We start from the raw sequence: 23,086 nt of genomic DNA on the forward strand, positions 1-23,086 counted from the left end.
AATAAAATGTTAATTAAAATTTCGCGTTCATTTATTAAGCTAGATAGGATTATCCGAGTTGAAAATCTAAATTATAGTATAAAACGGTCGTTGTGACCGTTTTATGTTAAGTAGTGACCATTGGCGGACTGGGGTGCACACAGCACCGCACGTGCACACCCTCGGTTTTTGATTTTTTTTTTAAAAGTAACGAAAGTTAAAGTACTTGTAGTAATTGCGACTCCCATAATACATTATACTAAGCGTGGCACACTGGATAAAACTAGTGGTTGTGATCTTCTTATCAGAAGGTTGTAGGATCAAACCTCCAATCTCCTCTTGGACGCCAATTTTACTCTATTGTTTTATTTGTTTATATCTCATTTTCATCAATTTTCACTTTCCAATTTTTTACATTTGTAATACATTGTACTATATTTATGTTCTCTATAATAAATTTAAACTATTAATAATTATTTAATTCTTTGTTGCCCATTTTTTTGGTAAATACTAATTACTTTTATCTCAACTTATATCCCCAATCACATATAACCTAATTGCAAAATTTGAATGATAGAACCCTAATTCACACAGTGCAATTTAAAAAAATTCAAATAAATTGTATATAGTATTATGTTTCACTTTAGGTTAATGGTAGTATATATAAAGTCGTATTAAAATCTACAGAGTAACAAGAAAGACACAAAGAGTGTCGTCATTTTTAATTTGATGAAATACTCTATATGATACTTTTTGTGCTTAACGTGATTGAAAAGCGTAAATTATTTTAAATCAATTAAAATCTTAATCAATTTGTTACCCTGACACTTTGAATTTTTACTTTTTATGCATGATATGATTCATTCAAATTTTGTTGTATGTATTCCAGTTTGACTAATCGGTTCACGGTACGTTTTAGTTTTATCGTCTTTATGAAAAGTGCATCCCACCACATAAATCCTGCGTCCGCCATTGATAGTGACCACCTATTATTATTATATACTCCGTAGTGATCATCGTTTAAAAGTTGTCATTTCTGAACATAAAATGGTCACTATTTAATATAAAGTGGTCATCATTTATACGTCGCACCATATAAGAGTCGCACACAATAACAACTAATTTCAAAATGACACACTAAAGTTGAAATTATCCATTGATAAACTCAGATATGAGCAATGCGCAACAAAATGGATACTCAAAATATGATAGAAACAGCATGACCACACTAACCAAATAAAGCATAGAGCCCTAGACGCAGACCAAAATAACAAAATACTCCTTACATCTTAGTAACACATAACCAAAATGAAATGATGGACAAAGCAAACAGCAGCTGATGCTAGATAGGACTCCATAGGAGTGCAGGATGCTAAATCTTTTTCCCTAGGAAGACGGTAGTCAGTACATCTCGAGTCTCCAGCGACGCTTTCAAGATTGCTATTCCCTGTCCAAAAAACATTCAACAATCCATGCTTGTCAAAAACTGAAATGCATATATATATATATATATATGGAGTAGTACACTGAATTATTCATTTGAATTTACGACTTGGTATTAATTAGTTTGTACCTCATTTAGAGTAAGTTGAACATGTTTCTCCGCCAAGGAGCTGATATCCTTAACTCCGAACTCATTGATCAAAGTAATGCTAGAAATGGTAGACATGGGTTTGACCGCCAAATGATCCATCACCATATATGTCACTACCTCCTTCACATATCCCTCGCTAGTCGGCACAACGTCCACAGATTTTTCTGGCTCAACATACGCCATCTCAGTGTTCATAATACAGCTACAAGATGGACATTTTTGTCCTTGGGCATCAGACACATATTCGTGAACGTAATACGAGTTAAACTTATTACCACAGTGGTATCCAGAAGATCTAATGCCCGACGGACATATATAGAATTTCTTCTTAGGAGGTTCATGACTAGTAGTTGGTTTGCTGCCAGTAAGGGACAATAAAGGAACAGCGAGGCCGATTCTTGGATTCAAAACAGAATGCTTAGTCATGTTTGACAGCAAGTACTCAGAATTGAGAGACTCAATGCTGGTATAAAGCTCGCCAACGCAACCAACCATGTCAGTTGCATTGACGAGCCTTACAATGGTCGCAACAGGCAACGACATCAAATGGAACAGAAAGTCCACAAAATCTTTTCCCGCTTCAGCAAACAGAACCTTGTTGTTCTTTGTGTCTACCAGGAGCTTTAGGTTTAGTTTGGTAGTATTACCCATTTCAACTCTTTTTTAATTTTTTTATCTGTTTATACGGATGAAAATGTTTGATGAATATAGTTTGGTATCTATAGGGATTATTATGGGAGGTTATATGATTACTAACATCAGATTATTTTATTAGCTTTATTGAGTTATTGGTGACGGATGAGTTTTCAAGGAGTTCTGTAATCTATAGGTAAAGGGTAGCTTCTGCAGTTCTACGACTAATGTGAAGGTGCAGAGTCATGTTTACAGAATAGAGTATGAAGATGCAGCGCCTATCATCAAATTCAAATGGATCTACTAGCCTACTACTATATCTATTATCGCAAATCCTTATTTCAGACGGGCTATTTCCCGTCTCAAATAAAAAAATGGTTACATTCTATTAAATAAATGGTGACATTTAATCAATCTTATTTTAGACCGTCTGAAGCAAGACTTATTGATTATTATCCGGATTCGTTAATATCGACGACGTTTTAGTAAACGTCGACGACGTTTTTCATAAAAAAGACGCTCACTGCCCCTCATCTCTCACTAGCCATTCTCCCTATTCTCTCTATTCTCTCTACTCAACCTCCAACTTCCACCAACACTCAACACCACCACCACACTGCCACCACAACCACACCGCCACCACACTGCTGCCACCACCACGCCGACCTTGCCGCCTCCACCGCCACCACACTGCTGCCTCCCACGTTGCCAAGTAAGTGTGTTTTTTTTTTTTTTTTTTTTGTTAAATTAGTTTAGAAATTGAAACTAATTGAATTAAACTATGAAATTAAATAGTTTTATTTCCTTTATTGTTATTGTTGATTGATTAAATTGATTGGATTTTGTTTTAGAATTGAATTAGTTAGTAAATTAGGTTATGTGTTAGCTTTTTATTTAAATTAATTGAATTAGTGTAGAATTTGTTAGTTTTTCGATTAAAATTCATGTTAATTAGTTGTTATTATGTAAATTTTGGTATTGTTATATGTTGTTTGCGAAATATAGTTGATTGGGATTGATTTTTGAGTCGAAATTTGTTGTTGTTAATTGGATTGGGAGTGAATTTGTACGGTTTTTAGGTAAACCGCGCCAAACGTTGGAAATGGTTGTTGGCGTGGGTGTAACGTTGGAATGCAACGTTCATCCGTGGCTGAACGTGGGAATTGGTTGTTTGGCCACGGAGAATTTTCTTTTTTTTTTTTTTAAATTTTTTTTTTTTTTTTTTTTTAAAAAAAAAAAAAAAAAAAAAAAAAAAAAATTCTCCGTGGCCAAACGTGGGATTCCAACGTTTGGACCACGGCCAACGTTGGTTTCCCACGTTTGGACCACGGCAAACGTTGATTTCCAACGTTTGGTCCATGGTTGAACGTTAGATCTCAAAGTTTGGTCCATGGTTCAATCTTGGGGGTAAAAATTTCAGATTTACGCAAACAATTAACAATATGTTATTTACAAAATTAATGTCATGAACTAATTAGGCTCACATATTGTTAATTGTTGTTGTTGTTTTTTGTTTTTAATTTAGTTGAGTTTGAGAGAAATTTTTTTAGAGAGAGAAAGTCAAAAGGGCAGTCATCGTCTTTTTTATGAAAAACGTCGTCGATATTTACTAAAACGTCGTCGATATAAATCAGCCCCCATTATTATCTACCCCAGGAGTCCATGGGGAATGTAATGGCCTTCATTTAGAGTTTAATCAATTTAGAGTTCCTTAGTTTGAAAGCACTAGAAAATTAAAAGGAAATAAGTTTTATATTATATTTTCTTTTATCCAACTGTTTTGTTTAGTTACTCTGTTTTTAATTGCGAACCGGAATCAAACCATTACCCTATCAAAAACTATTAGAATATTGGTACCAACTTATATGGTAACCATATATTCCGTAGTGCATCTATATCATTGTATTATTAGCTAGTGTATATTGTGAATATTTGGTGATAATTAGTTACCATAGAAATAGGAGTAATTTAGTCATAGCCAAAGATTTGACCTAGTTTGTCTAACTATATATGTGGAAGGGATGTATTACGTTTGATATCAAGAATAATAATAATCATCTTCTTCAATACTTGTCCTCTAGTTTTCACATGGTATCAGAGCTAGAATTCGATTTGAGAAAAATATATACAATACACCATGACAGGTGATAATAAATTGAAAGGAACTGGTGGTGGTGGTCCAAAGACCATCCCGACAACATCACCCCTGTATCTCCACCCTTCGGAGAATCCAAACCTCAATGTCACGCAAATCGTATTCAATGGAAACAATTACGATTTGTGGGCTGAGGCAGTCAAGAACGGGTTGGATGCCAAAAACAAATTAGATTTTTTGGAAGGGAAGGTTGCCAAACCTGAATTAGATGGAGGAGAGGAGACTGTCGAAACTGTCGCATGGCGGCAATGCAATGCGATGATACGAGCATGGTTACGTAATGTGATCGATGAGAAATTGCACCCAAGCATCACATTTACGCAACCAGTAGCAGAGATTTGGGAGGAGTTGCGTGCTAGGTATTCGGCCGGAAACGCGCCACGAGTTCACCAATTAAAAAGCGAACTCAATGAATGCAAACAGGGGAACGATACAGTGGTAGAATACTACACTCGACTCAAAACCATATGGGATGAGTTGGGAAATTATAGCAAGATAAAAGCTTGCACCTGTGGAGCGGCTAAATCGATAATCCAAGAGCGAGAAGAGGAGAAAGTGCACCAATTTCTCATGGGATTAGATTCCAAATCATATGGAAATTTGAGAACAAACTTATTGATGGAAGATCCAATTGCGAATTTAAATCGCGCATATGCTATCGTTCTCAGAGAAGAGAGACATGCTTCGATTACGAAAGTCAAAGAAGACCGAGTAGAGGCAGCGATGGCGGTTCGAAGCACTGGAGGACAAGGCAGAAATTGGGGTCAAAAATCAGAGAATGAGGATACAGAACCACCACCGAGGTGCTCTGCTTGCGGAAAGTATTATCACACAGAAGAGAGCTGCTACCAGAAGCATGGATATGAGGCTGTGATATCTCGCGGAAGAGGACGAGGAAGGAGAGGTTCTGGCCGTGGTAATCATGGAAGAGGAAGAGGCCGCAATCACGAGAACCACCAAGCTAATGCTGTTGGTAATTCTTCTGGAACGAAGGAGTCTGACTCTACTCAAAGGACTTATACATTCACCAGTGAAGAATTCGAGCGATTGAAATTATTGCTAAGAGGAAGTCCTGAGGGAGATGACAAATTGAAAGGTATGAAAGCAATTTTTGATGTTGAATGGATGCTAGATAGTGGGTGTTCTCACCATATGACAGGAAAGCAAGCATTATTGGAGAATATTTGGATCGAAAATGGGTGTTCAACTGTGAGTCTACCTGATGGCAGGAGGGTTGAGACGAAAGTACATGGAGAAATCAGATTGAGCGAGACATTCGTATTGAAGGATGTTTTATTTGTACCAACCCTCACTTGCGATTTAATTTCGGTTAAGCAATTAATTTGTGAAAATAATTGCATAGTAACATTTCATTCTGATTTTTGTGAAATACAGGACCTGAGTACGAGGATGATGATTGGACGCGGTGAGCATCGTCATGGGGTGTATTACTTAAAGACGGAGAAGAAAGAAATGGTAGCTCGCACTATTGTCACGAAGGAAGCAAAATTATGGCACAAAAGGCTTGGACATCCATCTAAGAGTATTTTCCTTAGTTTTTCTGATTTAATTGGCAGTGATTTACAATGGACATCGGATACAGTATGTGATTCTTGTTGTAGGGCAAAACAATCCCGTACACCTTTTAAGTTGAACAATAAACGATGTGATTTTTTGTTTGGTCTAATACATTGCGATATTTGGGGGCCGTATAAGGTTGCTAGCTTAACGCGGGCTCATTATTTTTTGACCATCGTCGATGACCACAGTCGGGCTGTTTGGGTTTACCTTATGCAAGATAAAAGTAAAGCTGCTTATTTTATGAAAACCTTTTGTCAAATGGTAAAGACCCAATTCGAGTTTTGTGTTAAAAAAATTCAAAGTGACAATGGTACGGAATTGTTGTCGGGACCGATGCAACAATATTATGAGGAGAATGGGATTTTATTCCAAACTAGCAACACTGGTACACCCCAGCAAAACGGACGAGTTGAGAGGAAACATCGTCATATATTAGAGAAAGCCCGTGCCTTACGTTTTGAAGGAGGGTTGCCTTTACAGTTTTGGGGGGAATGTATTTTGATCGTCATATAGGGGTTTTGGTGTATGTCGATGACATGATAGTAGTGGGAAATAATAGAGTAGCCTGTGACAATTTCAAGAAATTCCTCGACAAACAGTTTGGGATCAAAGATTTGGGTAAACTAAAATTTTTTCTTGGAATTGAAGTTGCTCATGGCGTTAATGGATTGTTTCTCAATCAAAGAAAATATGCCATAAATATTGTTGAAGACAATGGTATGGCAGGCGCAAAGACGGCATACACTCCCATCCAAGCTCGGCATAATTTGGGGCTCGCAAAGGGGCCTGTTTTGCACGATGTTATGAAGTACCGGCGATTAGTTGGAAGATTGGTATACTTGACGATAACCAGGCCAGATCTTGTGTATTCGGTTCATGTGCTATCACAGTTCGTCAACGAGCCCAAGAAGGAGCATTGGGATGCCGCTTTGAGAGTGGTTCAGTAACAGCCCTAAATTTTACCGACCAAAACGATAAACTAGAGATGGAAAATTCACGACTGTCACTCCACACTTAGCTTAAAATGTCAAGTGCAAGGTAAGTACAGAGTCAATCTTTAAAAACAAAGTACATATCTCAAAACTTTATCAAATAATTAAAACGTTGCAGCGGAAGACTTAAGTCTTACAAAATCTAAAACAATAAATAAAATTCAAATCCAATGATATTATAAAATTATAAATAGTGTAAGACACAGTCTTTATTCAAAATCCTTCCACGCTCGTACAATCCCCGGATCCAGTATGCACCCATGCAGCATCTCAAGCATCTAAAATGTACCTATCGACTGTACCCAAAACATAAATAGGTACAGGTTCCAGTGGGGGAACGACCCAAAACATAAGGACGTCAGCAAAAGCTGAGTTTAAGAAAATAAGAAATATTGACAAATTCCGAAACAGTATTATAAATTAACAAAGCTTTGAAACCAAAGTAGAAACAAGAAATACATTCTAAAACCAATTGCCGTAAATCCAATAATATTATTAACCAAACAATTCAAAACCAAAACTTTTACCACCTGTGTGCCAAGGTCCTACCCTTGACACGGTCTAGAGGCACCACATGTGCTTTGTTAGACTCATAAAAGTGCGCACCTCTCACATTTGGGCAGTCAGTAGGATGGAACCGCCAAAGGAGAAAGTCTAACTACCTAGCGAGTGGGGGCCGGACAATCCCCACCCAAATGAACTCGGGCCAAGAGTTTAGTTTCGGGACGTAATCCCAGGAGCGTCAGAGACGACCTTAAACCATCTAGACCAGAACAAACCAATTTTCCAAAGCGGCCTCAGCCAAAACCATTCCAATGTGCAATATTCAAAATTTAGAAATACAAGAAAAATCTCATCGATGCCAAAATATTATAAAAACAGTTTAATGATTAAACCGAACATGCTCTTTACTTAAATTTAAAAAGGGTAAAAGTCCTTACCTCAAAAGGGACCAACCACGGCTAAGCTTAATACAAAAATTCTCTCTTCAAATCCGCAAACTACGTATAAGAATTTACCCGATCACTATACAATTCACAAACGAGACCACAACAGTCACGGCTATACACCAATTTTCGTGACATCCGTCTGAACCAAAGGTGAATCCCAATATCCCATCCAAAGAATGTGATCAAATGCAAGCTAAATTTCCATAACATTCCACTATCAACGCCCTAATCTAGATATACAACTGTGACCTAACAAACAAACTCCAATTTGATAAAATCCAGATTTAATTATAACGAGACTCGGAATAATTGCTAACCCACAAACCTCAACAACATACTATATTGATACGCCTTCAATAGTCTCCAATCAAGATCAAGTTACACCATAAAACTTTGTGGGCAGTAGTATATATTGTATACATATGGTAAACCCCACTATTCTATCTATCTAATTCAACTGCAAGACCATCAGAAAACCTAATTTACTTAACTAATCCACCAATCCATACTCATACAGTAATTTAAAGACCATAATTAAAATCTCAAATAAAACATGTTCAAACTTTATTGTATGAATTATTTAAATAAATAAATCTATAGACAAAGACACTTACAAAAGATTTATCCAGTGCGAAAAAGAGGGAAACAATTAAAATCTGGTTAGAGTTCGGCAATTGCTCGGAAGGTGACGGCGTGCTGCCAAGAACCGAATAAGAATGGTGTCGAAGCAGGAGATCAGAAAAGTGATTTGGGGTGAATGTGAATTAGGGAAACAAGAGGGTAAAGTGATAGCAGGAGACGGGTTATAGGGTTTTGACAATTTGTTTTTTTTTTTTTCTTTTCTTTTAAGACGGGTCAAAGTCCAATGCAAAAATTCGGGCTTTATACAAAATATTTTTCCTCAAATACTTAAAAACGATGTATAAATAAAATAAATGTCAAAGCGATACTTAAATTTTAACAACTTTAATTAAAAAAAAATCATTATTAATAAAATAAATGAGGGAGTAACCCGAAAATATAACTTGGAAATAATGGGGTGTTACAGGTTCGGTATGTTAAAAGAAACCCCAGTAAGGGAATTACCTTTAATGTCAATTCGGATTATCAACTTCGAGGATATTGTGACTCGGACTATGCTGGCTGTCCCGTCACAAGGAAGTCGTTGAGTGGATATTTTGTATCAATTGGAGGATCACCCATTTCTTGGAGAGCGAAGAAGCAAGTTACGGTGGCCAAATCAACGGCTGAAGCGGAGTATAGAGCAATGGGATCGGTCACAAGCGAATTGTTGTGGCTAAAATCGTTTCTCGTGTCACTTGGGGTTTTTCACACCAATCCTATGCTAATGTTTTGTGATAATCAAGCTGCACTTCATATTTCTAAAAACCCCGTGTTTCATGATCGAACGAAACACATCGAGATTGATTGTCATTTTGTTCGTCAACATTTGGTGTCCAATGTGATCAAAGCGCAACATGTGCCAAGTAAGGAACAAATTGCCGATTTGTTCACTAAAGCTCTTGGAGGGGAGTCTTTTGATCACTTGTCGTACAAATTGGGTCTCGGGTTACCCCGTGCTCCAACTTGAGGGGGAGTATTAGAATATTGGTACCAACTTATATGGTAACCATATATTCCGTAGTGCATCTGTATCATTGTATTATTAGCTAGTGTATATTGTGAATATTTGGTGATAATTAGTTACCATAGAAATAGGAGTAATTTAGTCATAGCCAAAGATTTGACCTAGTTTGTCTAACTATATATGTGGAAGGGATGTATTACGTTTGATATCAAGAATAATAATAATCATCTTCTTCAATACTTGTCCTCTAGTTTTCACAAAAACGGTTTGATTTGGTTCACCGAGCTCCTTTACCAAAAACATGCAAGATTTTCGATGTTTTCATTCAGTTAAACTTGAAACTTAAATTGTCCAAATTTCATACTTAAAACTCCATATATAGGAAGTGTCCTCTGTCCAACCGGCAAGCGGCAACCACCTTGATCACAAACCCGATACAAACTTTACAGACCATTACAAAACTTTACAGACTACTTCACACATTACAAAAGGCACAGGCCCTCCTTACCAACTTACTAACAGCACATAAATACTCCCTCCCATCCAAACCAAAGGTAACACGGGAGGGAGCACAAGTTTTAAGAAAATAGAGAAAAAGTAAGGGTAGTATTGGAATTAAAGTAGGACCACTTGTAGCTTAATTAAAGGAGGGCCACAAATATGATGGCATTTTCTGTAAATAATAAGGGTGTATGAGGGGTCTTTAGTCATGTTTTTTACCAAATAAGGAATGGGTAGTTTGGTTTGGATGGTCCGAATAAGGTAAGTGTTACCTTTGGTTTGGATGGGAGGGAGTAATAAATAATATGGCAATTTATTCAATGTCGTCAATCCAGTCGCCATATATCCTACTTATTTTGTCGGGTCCCTTCCATTTAGGAAGTGGCCTTTGTCCAACCACCTTGATCACAATCGAAGGTCTCTGTGAAGCAATCCCACCTCCAGCATGATGAAACTCCGATACTGCGGATGTAGCATCCGTTTTAGTGGCCATGCCGGATGGTTTTGTTTCTGAGGCCATTGAAGACTCTCTCCCATCACCTTCCGCCCCACCAGTAAAGTTGTGCAATTCTGACCCAAAGCAATCAAATGTTAGCCATGTGCACACTCTCCTTGCATCAAAACTAAGAAGGTTATCAACTTATCACTTATAATAAGCGCAGATTCACAGGCCAAGGCATTGAAAAAATAAATGAATAAGCAGTAACGCAAATAAACCCGTGATCTTTCAAATCACAATACGCTCAGTGAAGAATCAAGATAACATAGTAATAATCCCTCTGCCAGTAGGTTGTTTCCACTTTTCTAAAGAAGAAGAAAAGGTAAGAAGGAATTCGGAAAGACTAAACAACCCACTAGAAGACGAGTACATCGTAGACCTTTTAACAGATAAGGTGGGATCGATACTTATCAGGATAGGAGTTCTTAAACACTCTTTCTATCTTTACACTATTTAGGGAATTAGAGGTGAAATTATTTCAAGCATGTTTAAGAGCAACTATAGTTAGGAACTTAGGATCACAGGAAACTCTAGTAGTAATCAGCAAAGTTGGGGAGAATAGTGTAATGAAGATAGAGGGATTGAGACGGAATACCTGCCCAACCATGGGCAAAATGGCACTTGGGTCCAAAAGGGCAGCTACCTGTGGTCTCCCACTTGTTACAAATGCGAGTCTTCCAATTGGAAGGCTTGAGGGTGGACGGAGTAGCAGCAAGCACAGGGGTGACGCTAATGGCGACGCTCTCTCGAGATCGGGATTGCTCGTCATGAAGGAAGGTGCAATTGTCTCCATAGGGACAGCCTTCTTCAGTGTAGAACTTCTTGCAATGCCTGCCCTTGTAGGCCCTCTGAGACTCACTGCGGGAATCGGTGGTGCTAATAGTAGGTATCTGGTGCTCCTCCCTATCCTCCTCGTGAGCCGCCACTATCTCTTGCCAATTCGGAGGCGGCTTGCGGAGCTCCTCCAGACCATGGGCAAAGTTGCAATTAGTGACATAAGGACAAATTCCTGCCCGAAACTTGCAGCATAGCTTGGTTTTGTAAAACATACGCCCAATCGCTTTCGCATTCGACCGGCTTTCTGCACTTTGGGAGCTCCTTTTTTTGTTTGGATTAGAATCATAATTCCAGTTTCTATATTCATCCTCTGTCGCCCATATTGCCTCATCATTAGGACCCCAATTATTGTCATAAGTTTCCATTTCTGTCCCGCTAACTTCAGTTCCCAAATCCATCCTAAAAACAAACAACAAAAAATCAAAATCTAATTATTTAGTACAGTCAATTTCCCTAATAATCATAATCATATTCCTGTACCGAAGAATCTTGGTTCGCTTTTTCACATCAAAATATCATTATCCAACTATCAGTCCTACCAAAATATCGTAATCATATTCTTGTACCGTTCTGACAAGACCCAAAACGACCAGACTAACACGGCCCATGACTATAGAACATATACCAGCACATCCCCAACATAAACACAGTCATGATTTCAAAGTGGTAGACAATGCCTTACGGCATTAATTGCTATGGAGCACTTCATGACGCCCAATAGTCAATCCGAGTCCAATACAACAATTATCACAACCGAAGAAGGTTACTCGGTTTTGGAAGTGACTACCACAGTCTATGATTATGCAATTTACGCTTGATGATGATTGTGTCTGATGCTATAACAGTGTTCTTCAAACACTTTGAAGAGACCCAATGCCACAGATCTAGGTATCTCGAGAAAAGGATAGAAAAACCCCAATTCAACCATCGAATTAACATCAGAGTATACTATAAGACTGTCATATAATGCAACCACTTACAAAGTGACCATTTTTTTGTGATTATAAAATGGCCACTTTTTAAAAGTGATCACTTTATAACATAAAATGGTCACTTTTTATAGTCGGTCGCACACGACAACTACTAAATTAACAGTAATACACAATAAGAGCACAGCAAAACCAAAATTGAACCCATAAGCCCTAACTTACAATCACAAACCCTAATTCGTAATATTTCAGTTCAATACTCTTGAAAACAAGAAATCTAATCAAAAAAGGAAATTTCAACAAAAAGACCCCAAATTACTAAAACCCTAAATCCAAGCTGATGACAATTTTACTCCCAAATTATAAAAATTACACAATTATTCAGGAATAATGACGTACATTGCTGTCAATTAGTCAAATAACTAAAAAGAAATCAGTTTTGGAGCAGTGAATTAAGCTGTAGAAAGGGGGAAAATGAAGATAAAAAGAGTTGGGGAAAGAGGCGAGCTCACATGGCGACACGAAGGTGGCAACAATGGCGGCACGAAGGTTGTTGCTCAAATGGTAGATTCACTGAATGAATGATGAGGAGAGATGAGGTAGAGAGTGTTTTGGGAATGGTGATGAATGAGGATGATGGGGTCACGTGAACTTCAAGATTGAGTAAACAAAATTAAAATGGAAGTTAGTAGTTAAGGTTATTTTTGTCATAACTTGTCCTAATTATGGCTTAAGAATGACTTTTACCAAGATAAATTAAGGGTGCTGATATTTTCACGGGGTCTTTGAACTGAGCCGCGGGATTTAATAACGGCATGACTAAGATACCCTTCCATCCTCCATTTGCAAGTACGAGGTCCTGTGGTCCACTTAATTTTTTTTTTTGTCGTTCCTGACTTTCTTTCTACTATTGTATGACTAGATTAAGCACAAAGTAGTGTTCTATTATTTCCTAAATTTTTGCATTTTTGTGTTAAGTCAGATCAAACGGGAAGCTTTGCCTATTTTATTACAAAAAATCTCATTTGTAACCCGGGACGAAACTCGGACCAAATTACATCCCTGGCCGAATTTTTTTGTTACGTTAACTATAAAATCGCTTTCACATGAAGGCTTTATGTAATAAAATATTACTCTCCGTAGGTGTATTTGTTGATGATTCGTTTGTCTCATCTGTCGAAAAGGCTGACCCGACAACCGAAAATGACCGGAACTGCCGCATCCGAATTGAGCCGACCCGATCTGAAAATGACCCGAGCTTTCATGGACCTGTAACAGACCCGACCCGACCAATGAACTCGAAACAGGCCTGTAATTCGAAACGACTCGACCCAACCCGAAATTTGAGAAACCGGAGATGACCCGACCTAAATTGGCCCGACCCGAACACAACCCGTATTGGGAGCTATTATTCCTTAAGACGGATAGACGTATATAATTACATCTTCACAAATTCTCATTGAAAACGGACACTATCCGTCACAAGCTGAAGACGGATATTGTCCCTCTCACAAAATACAAATAGATAGTGCAAGTGAGGGAAATGGATACCCCACTTAGACCTGGCAAAAGTAACCCGACCCGATTGACCCGACCCGAAAAGAATGAACCGAGACCTGAAGTGACCCGAACTACATCACCCGAATGTGACCCGAAAACCCAATTTGACCCGACCCAACCCGAACATGACCCGAGTTTTCTTGACCCTAACTGACCCGACCCTAAAATGACCCGATCCGAAAGCACCAAACCCAAAAATGACCCGACAAAATATAACTCTAATTGAACCGAAAAGACTTGAAATGTCTATTTCTCTATTATTCATTGACCCGAAAATGACCCGACCCAAAACAACCCGACCCGCTTGACCCGAGAAAACCCGTCCCGACCCGAATTCAATGAGAGACCCGAACTGACCCGACCCGAATTGGCCCGACCCGAACCCGACTCATTGACCCGTTTTGCCAGGTCTCACTAAGGAGTCCTCACTTGCCTTCTCACTTGCATTCTGTAAAAGGGCCACTATTCATCTTCAGTTTATAATGGATAGTGACCGTCTTCAATGAGACGAATTGTTATATCTTAAAGAAGGATTCCCATAATTTTACGTGCTAAATAATTGGAAGTTTGTGCTGTCAAGTTCTAATTGATATTGTCAGAATCAAGTTAAAGAGGACACAAGTTGCACTCCCCTTTATTGCTTTAGTAAGTAGTTAAGCTTAAGCACAATGCCACCTCAATTTTGTAGAGGGTAAATTAGTCTAAAGCACAGAAATCCCGCGGCATAGTTCATATGCTCCGTGGAAAAATCAGCACCCTAAATTAATGAGCAAGGCTATGTTCTTGGGTTGTACTTTTTTACATACGTTTTTTAACGATTTTGCCCTTATCATTTTTTCACATTTCCCCCACTCAAAACCAATAATTTCTCACCCAGTGGCCTACCCTCCCTCTGGCGTATTTTCGTACTGTAAATATAAGGTGAAGCATTATCTTCCTCCGTTTGCATCAGTTCCACACCTAGAGTTTTCATTTTTTAAGTATAAAGGTTTAACTGTAAATATTGTTAACATGATTTAGTACTGGCAACAATGAACACTGCTCTAAGATCTCATTTTTATCAATGTTGAAGTGTCATAGGCCAAAGTTGATTGATTTGTTTTCTTTGTTAGCCGGTGAATTAGGGTGAGTTGCTTTATTTCAAAATAAAGTTGAATTTTCGTATGTGGATTGTGAAGAATCATTTCACTGCACAGGACAATGTGTCATTGCCGAGTGATTGACATCGGTTCTTCCCTGGTTGGGTTTCAGTACGAAATTGCACGCCAGCCACCACGAATCAATACACCAATCTTAATTTAATTATTTAAATAAAACTCAATAAACCCTAATTTCATCATTTAACAAACAAATAAAATTTGATTACTAAAACTAAACTCAACAAATAATATAAATTAGATAAACAAGTAAATTACTTCATTAATTGGAGAATTATAATCCATTGTTTAAGTTCCTGGAGCAATTAGATTAGATTATAAGAAGAAGGTTGATATAAGAACTTTTAGGTAAGAAGGGTATTAGAGGTAAAGTTAATGAAAAAATGTATGTGAAAGAGTAAAGTTTGTATGTAAAAAAATGTAACTCCGTATGTTCTTTTGCTTAATTTTAACTCTCATTCATCTCGGTATACCTTATTTAAACTCTATTTATTTCAATTAAATTCAATTCAGTTCCGCTAATATCAGACTAGTTCAGTTTATTTTAACTCCATTTATCTCAAAAAAATAGGGCCTAAGAATAGACACAAAATATGGAGTAAGACAATTTCCTTTAAAAGATGGTTCTATCGTATAAAAAAACTATAAAAAAAACTGCCAAGTTATTATGATCATTAGTTGGTGTTTTTTTTTTTTTTTTTTTATATACAGAGAGACTGTTCATACAATAATTTTATAATGTATACCTAAAAGTACACATTATAAAAAGTTGCGATAAAACAATTTTCTAAGTAGATTAGAAGGATTTATCCGTCTCAAGCAAATTGAGAAGTGGAAGGGTTTATCTGTCTCGATGCTTATGAGGAACATTGGTGAGGGCATATTCTTTTGGATTGAATAGAACTAAACTGAAACGAATTAAACTAAAGTAAGTCGAACTGGAATTAGCTAAAGTGAGCTAGAGAGTTGAACTGAGTTAAAAATTGCTCGGATAAATAGAGGTGAAAACCTGAAATAAGCTGAACAGAACGGAAGTGTGGGCTGAAGTGAGACTATATTGATTACCAATTATGTGAACAAGCTGAACATTCTTCCCCGCGCAAAATTTGATAAAAAAGCTCTACATTTGTTTGTTGAGGAGTAGCCTTACATTGAACTTCTCAAAACTCAAAAGGTACATAAGTCATAAGTGAGGTCAAAACACGCTGAAAAAACTTATTCCTAACTGTGGGTTAGTACGCACACTAATGTGGAATTATAAGTGACTAATTGTAGTTTGTCAAGAGATGGAATGTTACACTACTCTAGATTTTGTTGAAGTATAACCGGTTTGTCAAATTCCCCAACGTGAGTTCTTGCTAAAAAAGTACTTTGTAGCATCTATATATCATATGATCTTTATAAAAAGGAGGCGAGATAGGTTCATCTAAAATGCAAGCAGTATTTGACGTAAAATGAGGCAAGCAGCTTTCTTAGTAGAGGCTACTACAATCGTGTCAGGAATGACCTATCACCAACCACTAAGCCTAGGACGATGTTGTTGAAAGGAATTAGGATATTTATCTATGAGCGAGTGTGGTGCGTGTTATTTTGTTCTAATAAGTTCGTTTCTGTGTTTATTTCTACCCATGTTGCACAAATGAACAAGAATATCTATTCATCGATGAGTTTAGATCGCCCAATTTCATTTCCTTTTCATTTTCTTCCATTTTTTTCACGTGTCCATACATTGTCGTGACATATTCTAACGTTCATAATTTCAAACAAGAAATAATGACATAAAAGGTGAAATACTATATCAATACCTATAATTTCAGAACAATCTCAACCATTGTACCTATGCTAAATGAGAAAAAGGAACATACATCGGATGTACTACATCCAACTTTTTTGTTTTTTGAGCATATATGTATTTTTTTTGAGTTTATTATCTCAAACTTTATTTATTTTTGAACATATGTGTATTTTTTTGAGCATAATAAAGTTTATAAGTTAGATTTTAATATTTTTTCCGTCAAAACTCAAATTTAACTAAAATTATATGTATTGTTTTTGAGTTTTATTGTAATTTTTTAGAGCTTAATGTTTAAGTGAATAAGCTCAAAAACTTCATATTGAAACTCAAAAACTTTAAAACAAAACTCAAAAACTTTATTATAATGCTCAAAAACTATAGAATTGGAGGTAGTACATCCGATGTATAATCCTCTTACTGATGCTAAATAAACAATTCATTTTAATAAGCTCGAAATCAACTCTAATCCCCCTTAAACTAAAAGAATAAGAGATTCTCAAATTTTCCCGCCTAAATGAGTTGCTCTATATTGGGCTTTGGGCTTCATTATATCTTATCTTTAATTAGGCCAACTGATTAATTTCATACAATAAAATAATACTATGACATTTAAAAAGGGGATAATATTTTTTCAACTTGCATTCCCCCTTATTTTTTACTACTAAGGGCTTGCCTGGAATCCATGGAATTATTAAGGGGGTAAATTTTATTGGGCGATAATTACTGGGGAAATTAATTAGTGGGGTAATGAGTTCCTTGATGATATGTTTGGCATAAGAGTAATGATTACTGAGTAGATCTTTTACTCCCTTAATCATTACCCAGGGGGAGGGTGGGTAATGTATTACCCCTTCACAAGGATAATAATTCCAGGAGGTGAATAATTACCCGCATACCAAACATGGGAAATACACCTCACATATTACTCCCCTATTCATTCCCTTCCTATATATTCCCCTCAATCCAAGCAAGCCCTAAGAGAATACAAATTTTCAATAGTTTTCCCTCCAAAAAGAAGTTGACTACATAAGGAAACAAAACTTTATTTTTATTAAATTATTATCTTTTAGTTAAGATATAATCTTTAATCATTATAAAATTTTATAATTAAATTATAATCTTTTAATTAAAAAAAAAACTGGTATAAATCTAAAATTCGTATATGAAAATTTTGATATCATTAGTTTCGCATAATTTTTTTTACCAAGTACAAGTATTTAGTTCGTATAAAAAAATTATGAACTTATATTATTAATTTCTTGACAAAAAAAACTTTATAATTATTTGAGATAATTTATAAATTGAAATCATTAGTTTTGTGATGAAAAATTTCATTAAAATTATTAGAAATCGAGAGGGGAGGAATTCATAAAGCGATTATCGTATTATTGATAGTAGTTCGTTCGTACCCATTACAATAAGAGATAAGACATTTATTATATAGCATTCAAAATAACCTAAATCTCGATCTAGAACATTCTAATGTAGGCAATTAAAGATATTCATCATATCATTATAATATTATTACGATTACGGTATAATACCGTAATATTCTCCACCAAAGATATACATTTCATGAATTTACTTAATTCTCTTAATTAATTTCCCATTTCAATTTTTTATACTCATATTAAAATATGAAAAATTAATAATACGTCAATTTTAAATCTTAAATAATACATATAAAGTAAATAAAATATCTATGAATACCGCGCATATATGCGCGGGATCCATACTAGTTTCAAATTAACAAAACTAAATGCCTAAATCCACCCATTTTTTCACTTTATTCCATATTTGGGGTCATTAGTGACAAAAAAAAATAAAAAATAAAAAATAATAAAATTTGATTGGAGATCTTAGTTAGTAAGCAAGACTCACCATTGAGAAAGAGAGAGAAACAGATAGATCTCTACAAATCTAATCCATCAAATTTGGGGGAAAATTTTAAATAAACTAGCCATTATTATCCATTGAAATAGCAGCTTACTACCTGGATCTAGGGATTTGCAAAATTGGGGGAAAAAATTAAATCAAAGCTTTGTGTTCATGTAATAATTCATTACATAATTCCATGGATTCTTCAGAGACGTGGGATATTGTTATTGCTGTTTATTTCGCTGTTTCCTTCGTCGCTGCTCGATTCTTCCTCGATAAGTTTGTGTTTCGTGTATGATTCTTCCCTATTTCTGCTTTCTTAAGCTGCAATTATGATGTTATCTTGATAAATTTGTGTTTCGTGTATGCTGCAATTGTTCTTATCATCCTTCGTTTTCTTGATTTTCATTCCAGAATTGAATTCTAGGGTTTCATTTAGTTATCCTTCAGTTTTAAGGATTGAGCTAGCTAATATTTCTGTTGGTCAGGATTTGTGGATAAGGGGCGGTATTTTTAGGAGACGAACTATTAATCGGAAATTACATTTTAGGGCTTGCTTGAAATGACGGTAATTGTTTTACTAGGGCAATAGAGCTGAACAAGAAAATGAAGGAAAGTGGTGGCGGTGGAAGGTGGAAATGAGGTGCCCACCTCCGACTAGGGGGGAGGGGTGGCAGCGTCAGAATCAGGATTTGTGGTTAGGGGGCGACATTTTTCATAAGGAGGAACTATTAATCGAAAATTACCTTTTAGGCTTTCTTGAAATGAGGATAATTGATATTAGGATAATAGAGCCGAACAAGAAATGGGAGGAAAATGGTGGTGGTGGAAGATGGAAACAAGGATAAGAGGGTGATATTACCCCATATTGGAGTATTAATTCCCGACCACCTTCTCTTTCAACCCTCCATTACACACCACAAACCATGATCTCCTCCTATTTCTTCTTGTTTTAAGCCCTATTACTCTGGTAGTTGGTATACGTATCCCATCCCATTTGCCTCCTGAATTCCTTGTGTCTCAAACCAATGACTGTTTAGTTAGTATCGTATTTTGCTGACTGCACCTTTATTGCAGAGGCTGTCCATATGGTTGTTGATTAAAGCATCTACTCCATTGAAATTTAACGAGGTTACACAGGCAAAAATTGTCAAGTGCTCGGAGTCGTTGTGGAAACTAGCATACTATGCTACTGTTGAAGCGTGGGTTCTTAGAATTACTTATCGTGAGCCATGGTTTACAGATATATACGAGTACTTTAATGGATGGCCCAATCAAGAGCTCAAGTCAGTTTCACTTTCCCTATTTCAACTTCTTCTGTATCTATTGAGATACACCCCCTACCTTTGTTCTCCCTCTACAATTGTTATACTAAATTGGATGCGGTTTATATTCTTCTGAATTAGAAGTCATTGGGTGTACTTCCTGACGCAATTTTCATTATGGTGCATTCACACTGCCTAAGGTTCTGTACTTCTGTGCATCTAACCCCCTTAACCCCGTCATTCACACTGTCTAAGGTTCTGAAAACTTAGATGAACATGATCGTTTTGTTCATCATACAAGATTTAGAATTCAGTTGGTGCTCTACTCGGATTCAGGTATGGGTGGACTTGGACTTAGTACATATCTAAGTGAGTAGTGGAGTCAAACTCGACATGACAAATTTTGTAGGCATGGAGACCCTATCTACAAAACAAAACTGAAGTGATAGATTTGAAATATTTGGATTTTAAAGGAACATGTAGAGATTTTTGAGACAAGGTTAAAAAGCATAGAGTATCATAGTATATAAGTGTGTACTACATGTTTCACTCACAGTCAAAGTGATAATGTTGGGTTACTTGGGTATATATTCGATATTCCTTGAGTGTCATGTCAGATACGGGTACGGCCTCAAAGGTTAAGGTTTGAAGTAACGTAGGTTCTCATAAGTCATATCATATGTCAAGAAATATACTATAAGTTCTTACCAGTATCTGCCCTTATCAGTCACCCATGCTACCTTTGGCTCAGTTTTGGCCTTTTGGGTGAGTGTTTATATTGTCATAAATCTAGAGGAATAGTTAGAGAGTTAAATACCTCTAGCTGGTCTGTATTCTGTAAGGCGCTGAATGCCGCTGATTATGTCTCAGTTAAAGTTGGAGGTTACCAGGTTTGTAATTTGGAAATTATATATAGTGTTGTGGACTGGTCGGCTGCTCAGCTTTTGATTTTCCCTACAGCTGGAACTTTTTAGTGACTGAGTTTTTCATTGCTCACATTTTTTCTTCATAAAAAATGGGCTGAATAAAAATATTTAATTACCCATTGAATATCACTTACTGCCTTTCCTTGAGTAGGTGATGGACCTGTTTCATTGTTAAATACAGGCTTCCTTTGAAACTTCTCTACATGTGCCAGTGTGGATTCTACATCTACAGCATTGCTGCTCTTCTTATATGGGAAACTCGGAGAAAAGATTTTGCTGTGATGATGTCTCATCATGTGATAACTGTTATTCTCATAGGGTACTCATACATTGTGAGGTATTGACATGACTGTCCTGTAGCTATTTTCTTATAATTTCTTCTTTGATGTAACTGCCAAAGTGAAAATGTGAATTTTTCTTGGAATCATATTATTTGTTGACATACTAGACTAAATTCATGTAGCTCTTATATAATTACGTGCAATATTAAAAAAAATTATCTGCCGTCTTTTCTATACATGTATACCTTGTCACTCAAAATTACCAGGGGTGGTCTTTGTTGGCAATATTGCTTTGCTTGGCCCTTGCCATATGACTCTTATTTTATTTTTTAGATTATGTCATGCACCCATGCCCATTTCCATTGTCCATGTTTTAAGAAAAAAAAAGGTAATTGGTGCGTGCTTGATAATCTTGTCAATTTAATAGCTTTAGCTCTCTATGTGCTTATAATCTTGGAATACTGTACCTCCTACTTCTGTTAGGCATGTACACTTTTGAAAGTTTGGTGCACATATAGGTTGATTGGATATAGGTGTTTATTGAACCCTTCTGTGTTGTTAATTGATGTTACCAATTTACTTTGTATTTGTTTTATGTATGTTACTATTCCCTCGGATATGTTAGATGATGGACCCCTATTCGGGTTAAAATCTTGTTGTAAACATTTTGCGTGATGATTTACTTTCTCTGTGAGTATTACAGGTTTTTCAGAATTGGATCTATTGTCTTGGCGTTGCATGATGCAAGTGATATATTCATGGAAGCTGCGAAGATATTCAAATATTCTGAAAAAGAACTTGCAGCAAGTATATTCTTTGGTTTTTTCGCTGTCTCATGGCTTATGCTGCGACTAATATACTTTCCCTTTTGGGTTATAAGAGCCACAAGGTATGTTCTCACTTCTCAGTAAGTTGGCAGCAGTGATTTGCTTTAAATAGCTAGCGTCATCTCTACTCACTTGCCACCTGACGTTCACAGCTACTTAATGGGTGATTACATGAATCTTTCCGAGCCCTATCCAAGATCGTTGTACTATGTCTTCAACACCCTGCTGTTAATGTTGCTTGTTTTCCACGTGTACTGGTGGATTCTCATTTGTTCAATGATAAGGCGGCAGCTGAGAAATAAAGGAAAAGTTGGTGAAGACATAAGATCTGGTGATCCTTTCGCCTCATTCTCAACTTTCTGAAAGCGGCTTATTTTTCTGTTAATTAACTTCCTTTGTAATTTTTTTTTTTCTCGATATCAGAACATATGTTATCTTTGTTGCTGCAGATTCTGAAGATGATGAATAGGGGAAGATTTTGTTTCCAATTAATTCCCGCCTGGATCAGTCATCATATAGAAGAAAGTTGATTACCGTAGATTGTTTTTGGATTGGTCTCCAGATGCAAGCATGGTGGGACGACAAGCAGACTTACTGGGTACTCCGTAATATACAGTATCAGATTTTCTTGTATTTAAGTGTTTCTGTCAAGTATCGCACCCTATTCAGGCGCAATTAAGAACCCAAGGACTGCGCGTGCTGTCCTTTTAATAGGTGAGCTTTGGCAACTTGTTTGCTGAGGTACGATAGATGAACAATTGAAGGTTATCAATATTGACAAACGACACCGGCTGTATTTTAGCCTCATTTAGTTGATACAGCAAAAGCTTGCCTTACCACTTCTCAATTTCTGATTGCTTGTTTTCAAATTATGTTGTAAATTTTGGCCTTCGGAAATCTGCCTGTCCTTGATATATCGAAACTGTAGCCTACTGTCATTCGTCGATTAGTTATGATTAATTGTTAGGATACTTTGAGACATTGCGGATTAATTGGATGATCGGATACTCTATTATCTACCCCTACTGTTGAAGTAGACGACGGTTTTTGGGGACACTTGGATTTATTTATAAGCATTCAGCGAACTTAACCGGTGGTTTAATTACTATGCGTTTGTTGACGTTGAGGACCAGACCCACTATTAGTTTACAATACTATT

The 23,086-nt window shown here is 36.6% G+C and overlaps 4 protein-coding genes across 4 annotated transcripts; 2 read left to right on the forward strand and 2 right to left on the reverse strand.

The window, feature by feature from the left end:
• Nucleotides 1-1,351: 1,351 nt before the first annotated feature.
• Nucleotides 1,352-2,224, reverse strand: LOC141600666 (uncharacterized). The gene is made up of 2 exons (XM_074420908.1): nucleotides 1,553-2,224; nucleotides 1,352-1,426 (listed from the first exon to the last, which is right to left on the reverse strand). The coding sequence occupies exons 1-2, from the start codon at nucleotides 2,222-2,224 to the stop codon at nucleotides 1,352-1,354; spliced, it is 747 nt and encodes a 248-aa protein (XP_074277009.1).
• Nucleotides 2,225-4,343: 2,119 nt separating this feature from the next.
• On the forward strand, nucleotides 4,344-6,889 carry LOC141600667 (uncharacterized). Its single transcript, XM_074420910.1, has 3 exons — nucleotides 4,344-5,639; nucleotides 5,757-5,963; nucleotides 6,542-6,889. The coding sequence occupies exons 1-3, from the start codon at nucleotides 4,344-4,346 to the stop codon at nucleotides 6,887-6,889; spliced, it is 1,851 nt and encodes a 616-aa protein (XP_074277011.1).
• A 3,300-nt stretch (nucleotides 6,890-10,189) lies between these two features.
• On the reverse strand, nucleotides 10,190-12,918 carry LOC141599285 (zinc finger CCCH domain-containing protein 56). Its single transcript, XM_074419266.1, has 3 exons — nucleotides 12,751-12,918; nucleotides 11,068-11,708; nucleotides 10,190-10,543 (listed from the first exon to the last, which is right to left on the reverse strand). Coding segments are annotated over exons 1-3 (900 nt in total). The 5' UTR covers nucleotides 12,753-12,918; the 3' UTR covers nucleotides 10,190-10,286.
• Nucleotides 12,919-18,558: 5,640 nt separating this feature from the next.
• Nucleotides 18,559-22,774, forward strand: LOC141599286 (ceramide synthase LOH2). The gene is made up of 6 exons (XM_074419267.1): nucleotides 18,559-18,920; nucleotides 19,706-19,914; nucleotides 21,001-21,156; nucleotides 21,804-21,989; nucleotides 22,080-22,258; nucleotides 22,377-22,774. Exons 1-6 carry the CDS (start codon nucleotides 18,825-18,827, stop codon nucleotides 22,394-22,396), a joined length of 846 nt encoding a protein of 281 aa, XP_074275368.1. The 5' UTR covers nucleotides 18,559-18,824; the 3' UTR covers nucleotides 22,397-22,774.
• The last annotated feature ends 312 nt before the right edge of the window (nucleotides 22,775-23,086 follow it).

This window comes from Silene latifolia, chromosome 9, assembly GCF_048544455.1.
Source record: "Silene latifolia isolate original U9 population chromosome 9, ASM4854445v1, whole genome shotgun sequence".
Classification (NCBI taxonomy): domain Eukaryota; kingdom Viridiplantae; phylum Streptophyta; class Magnoliopsida; order Caryophyllales; family Caryophyllaceae; genus Silene; species Silene latifolia.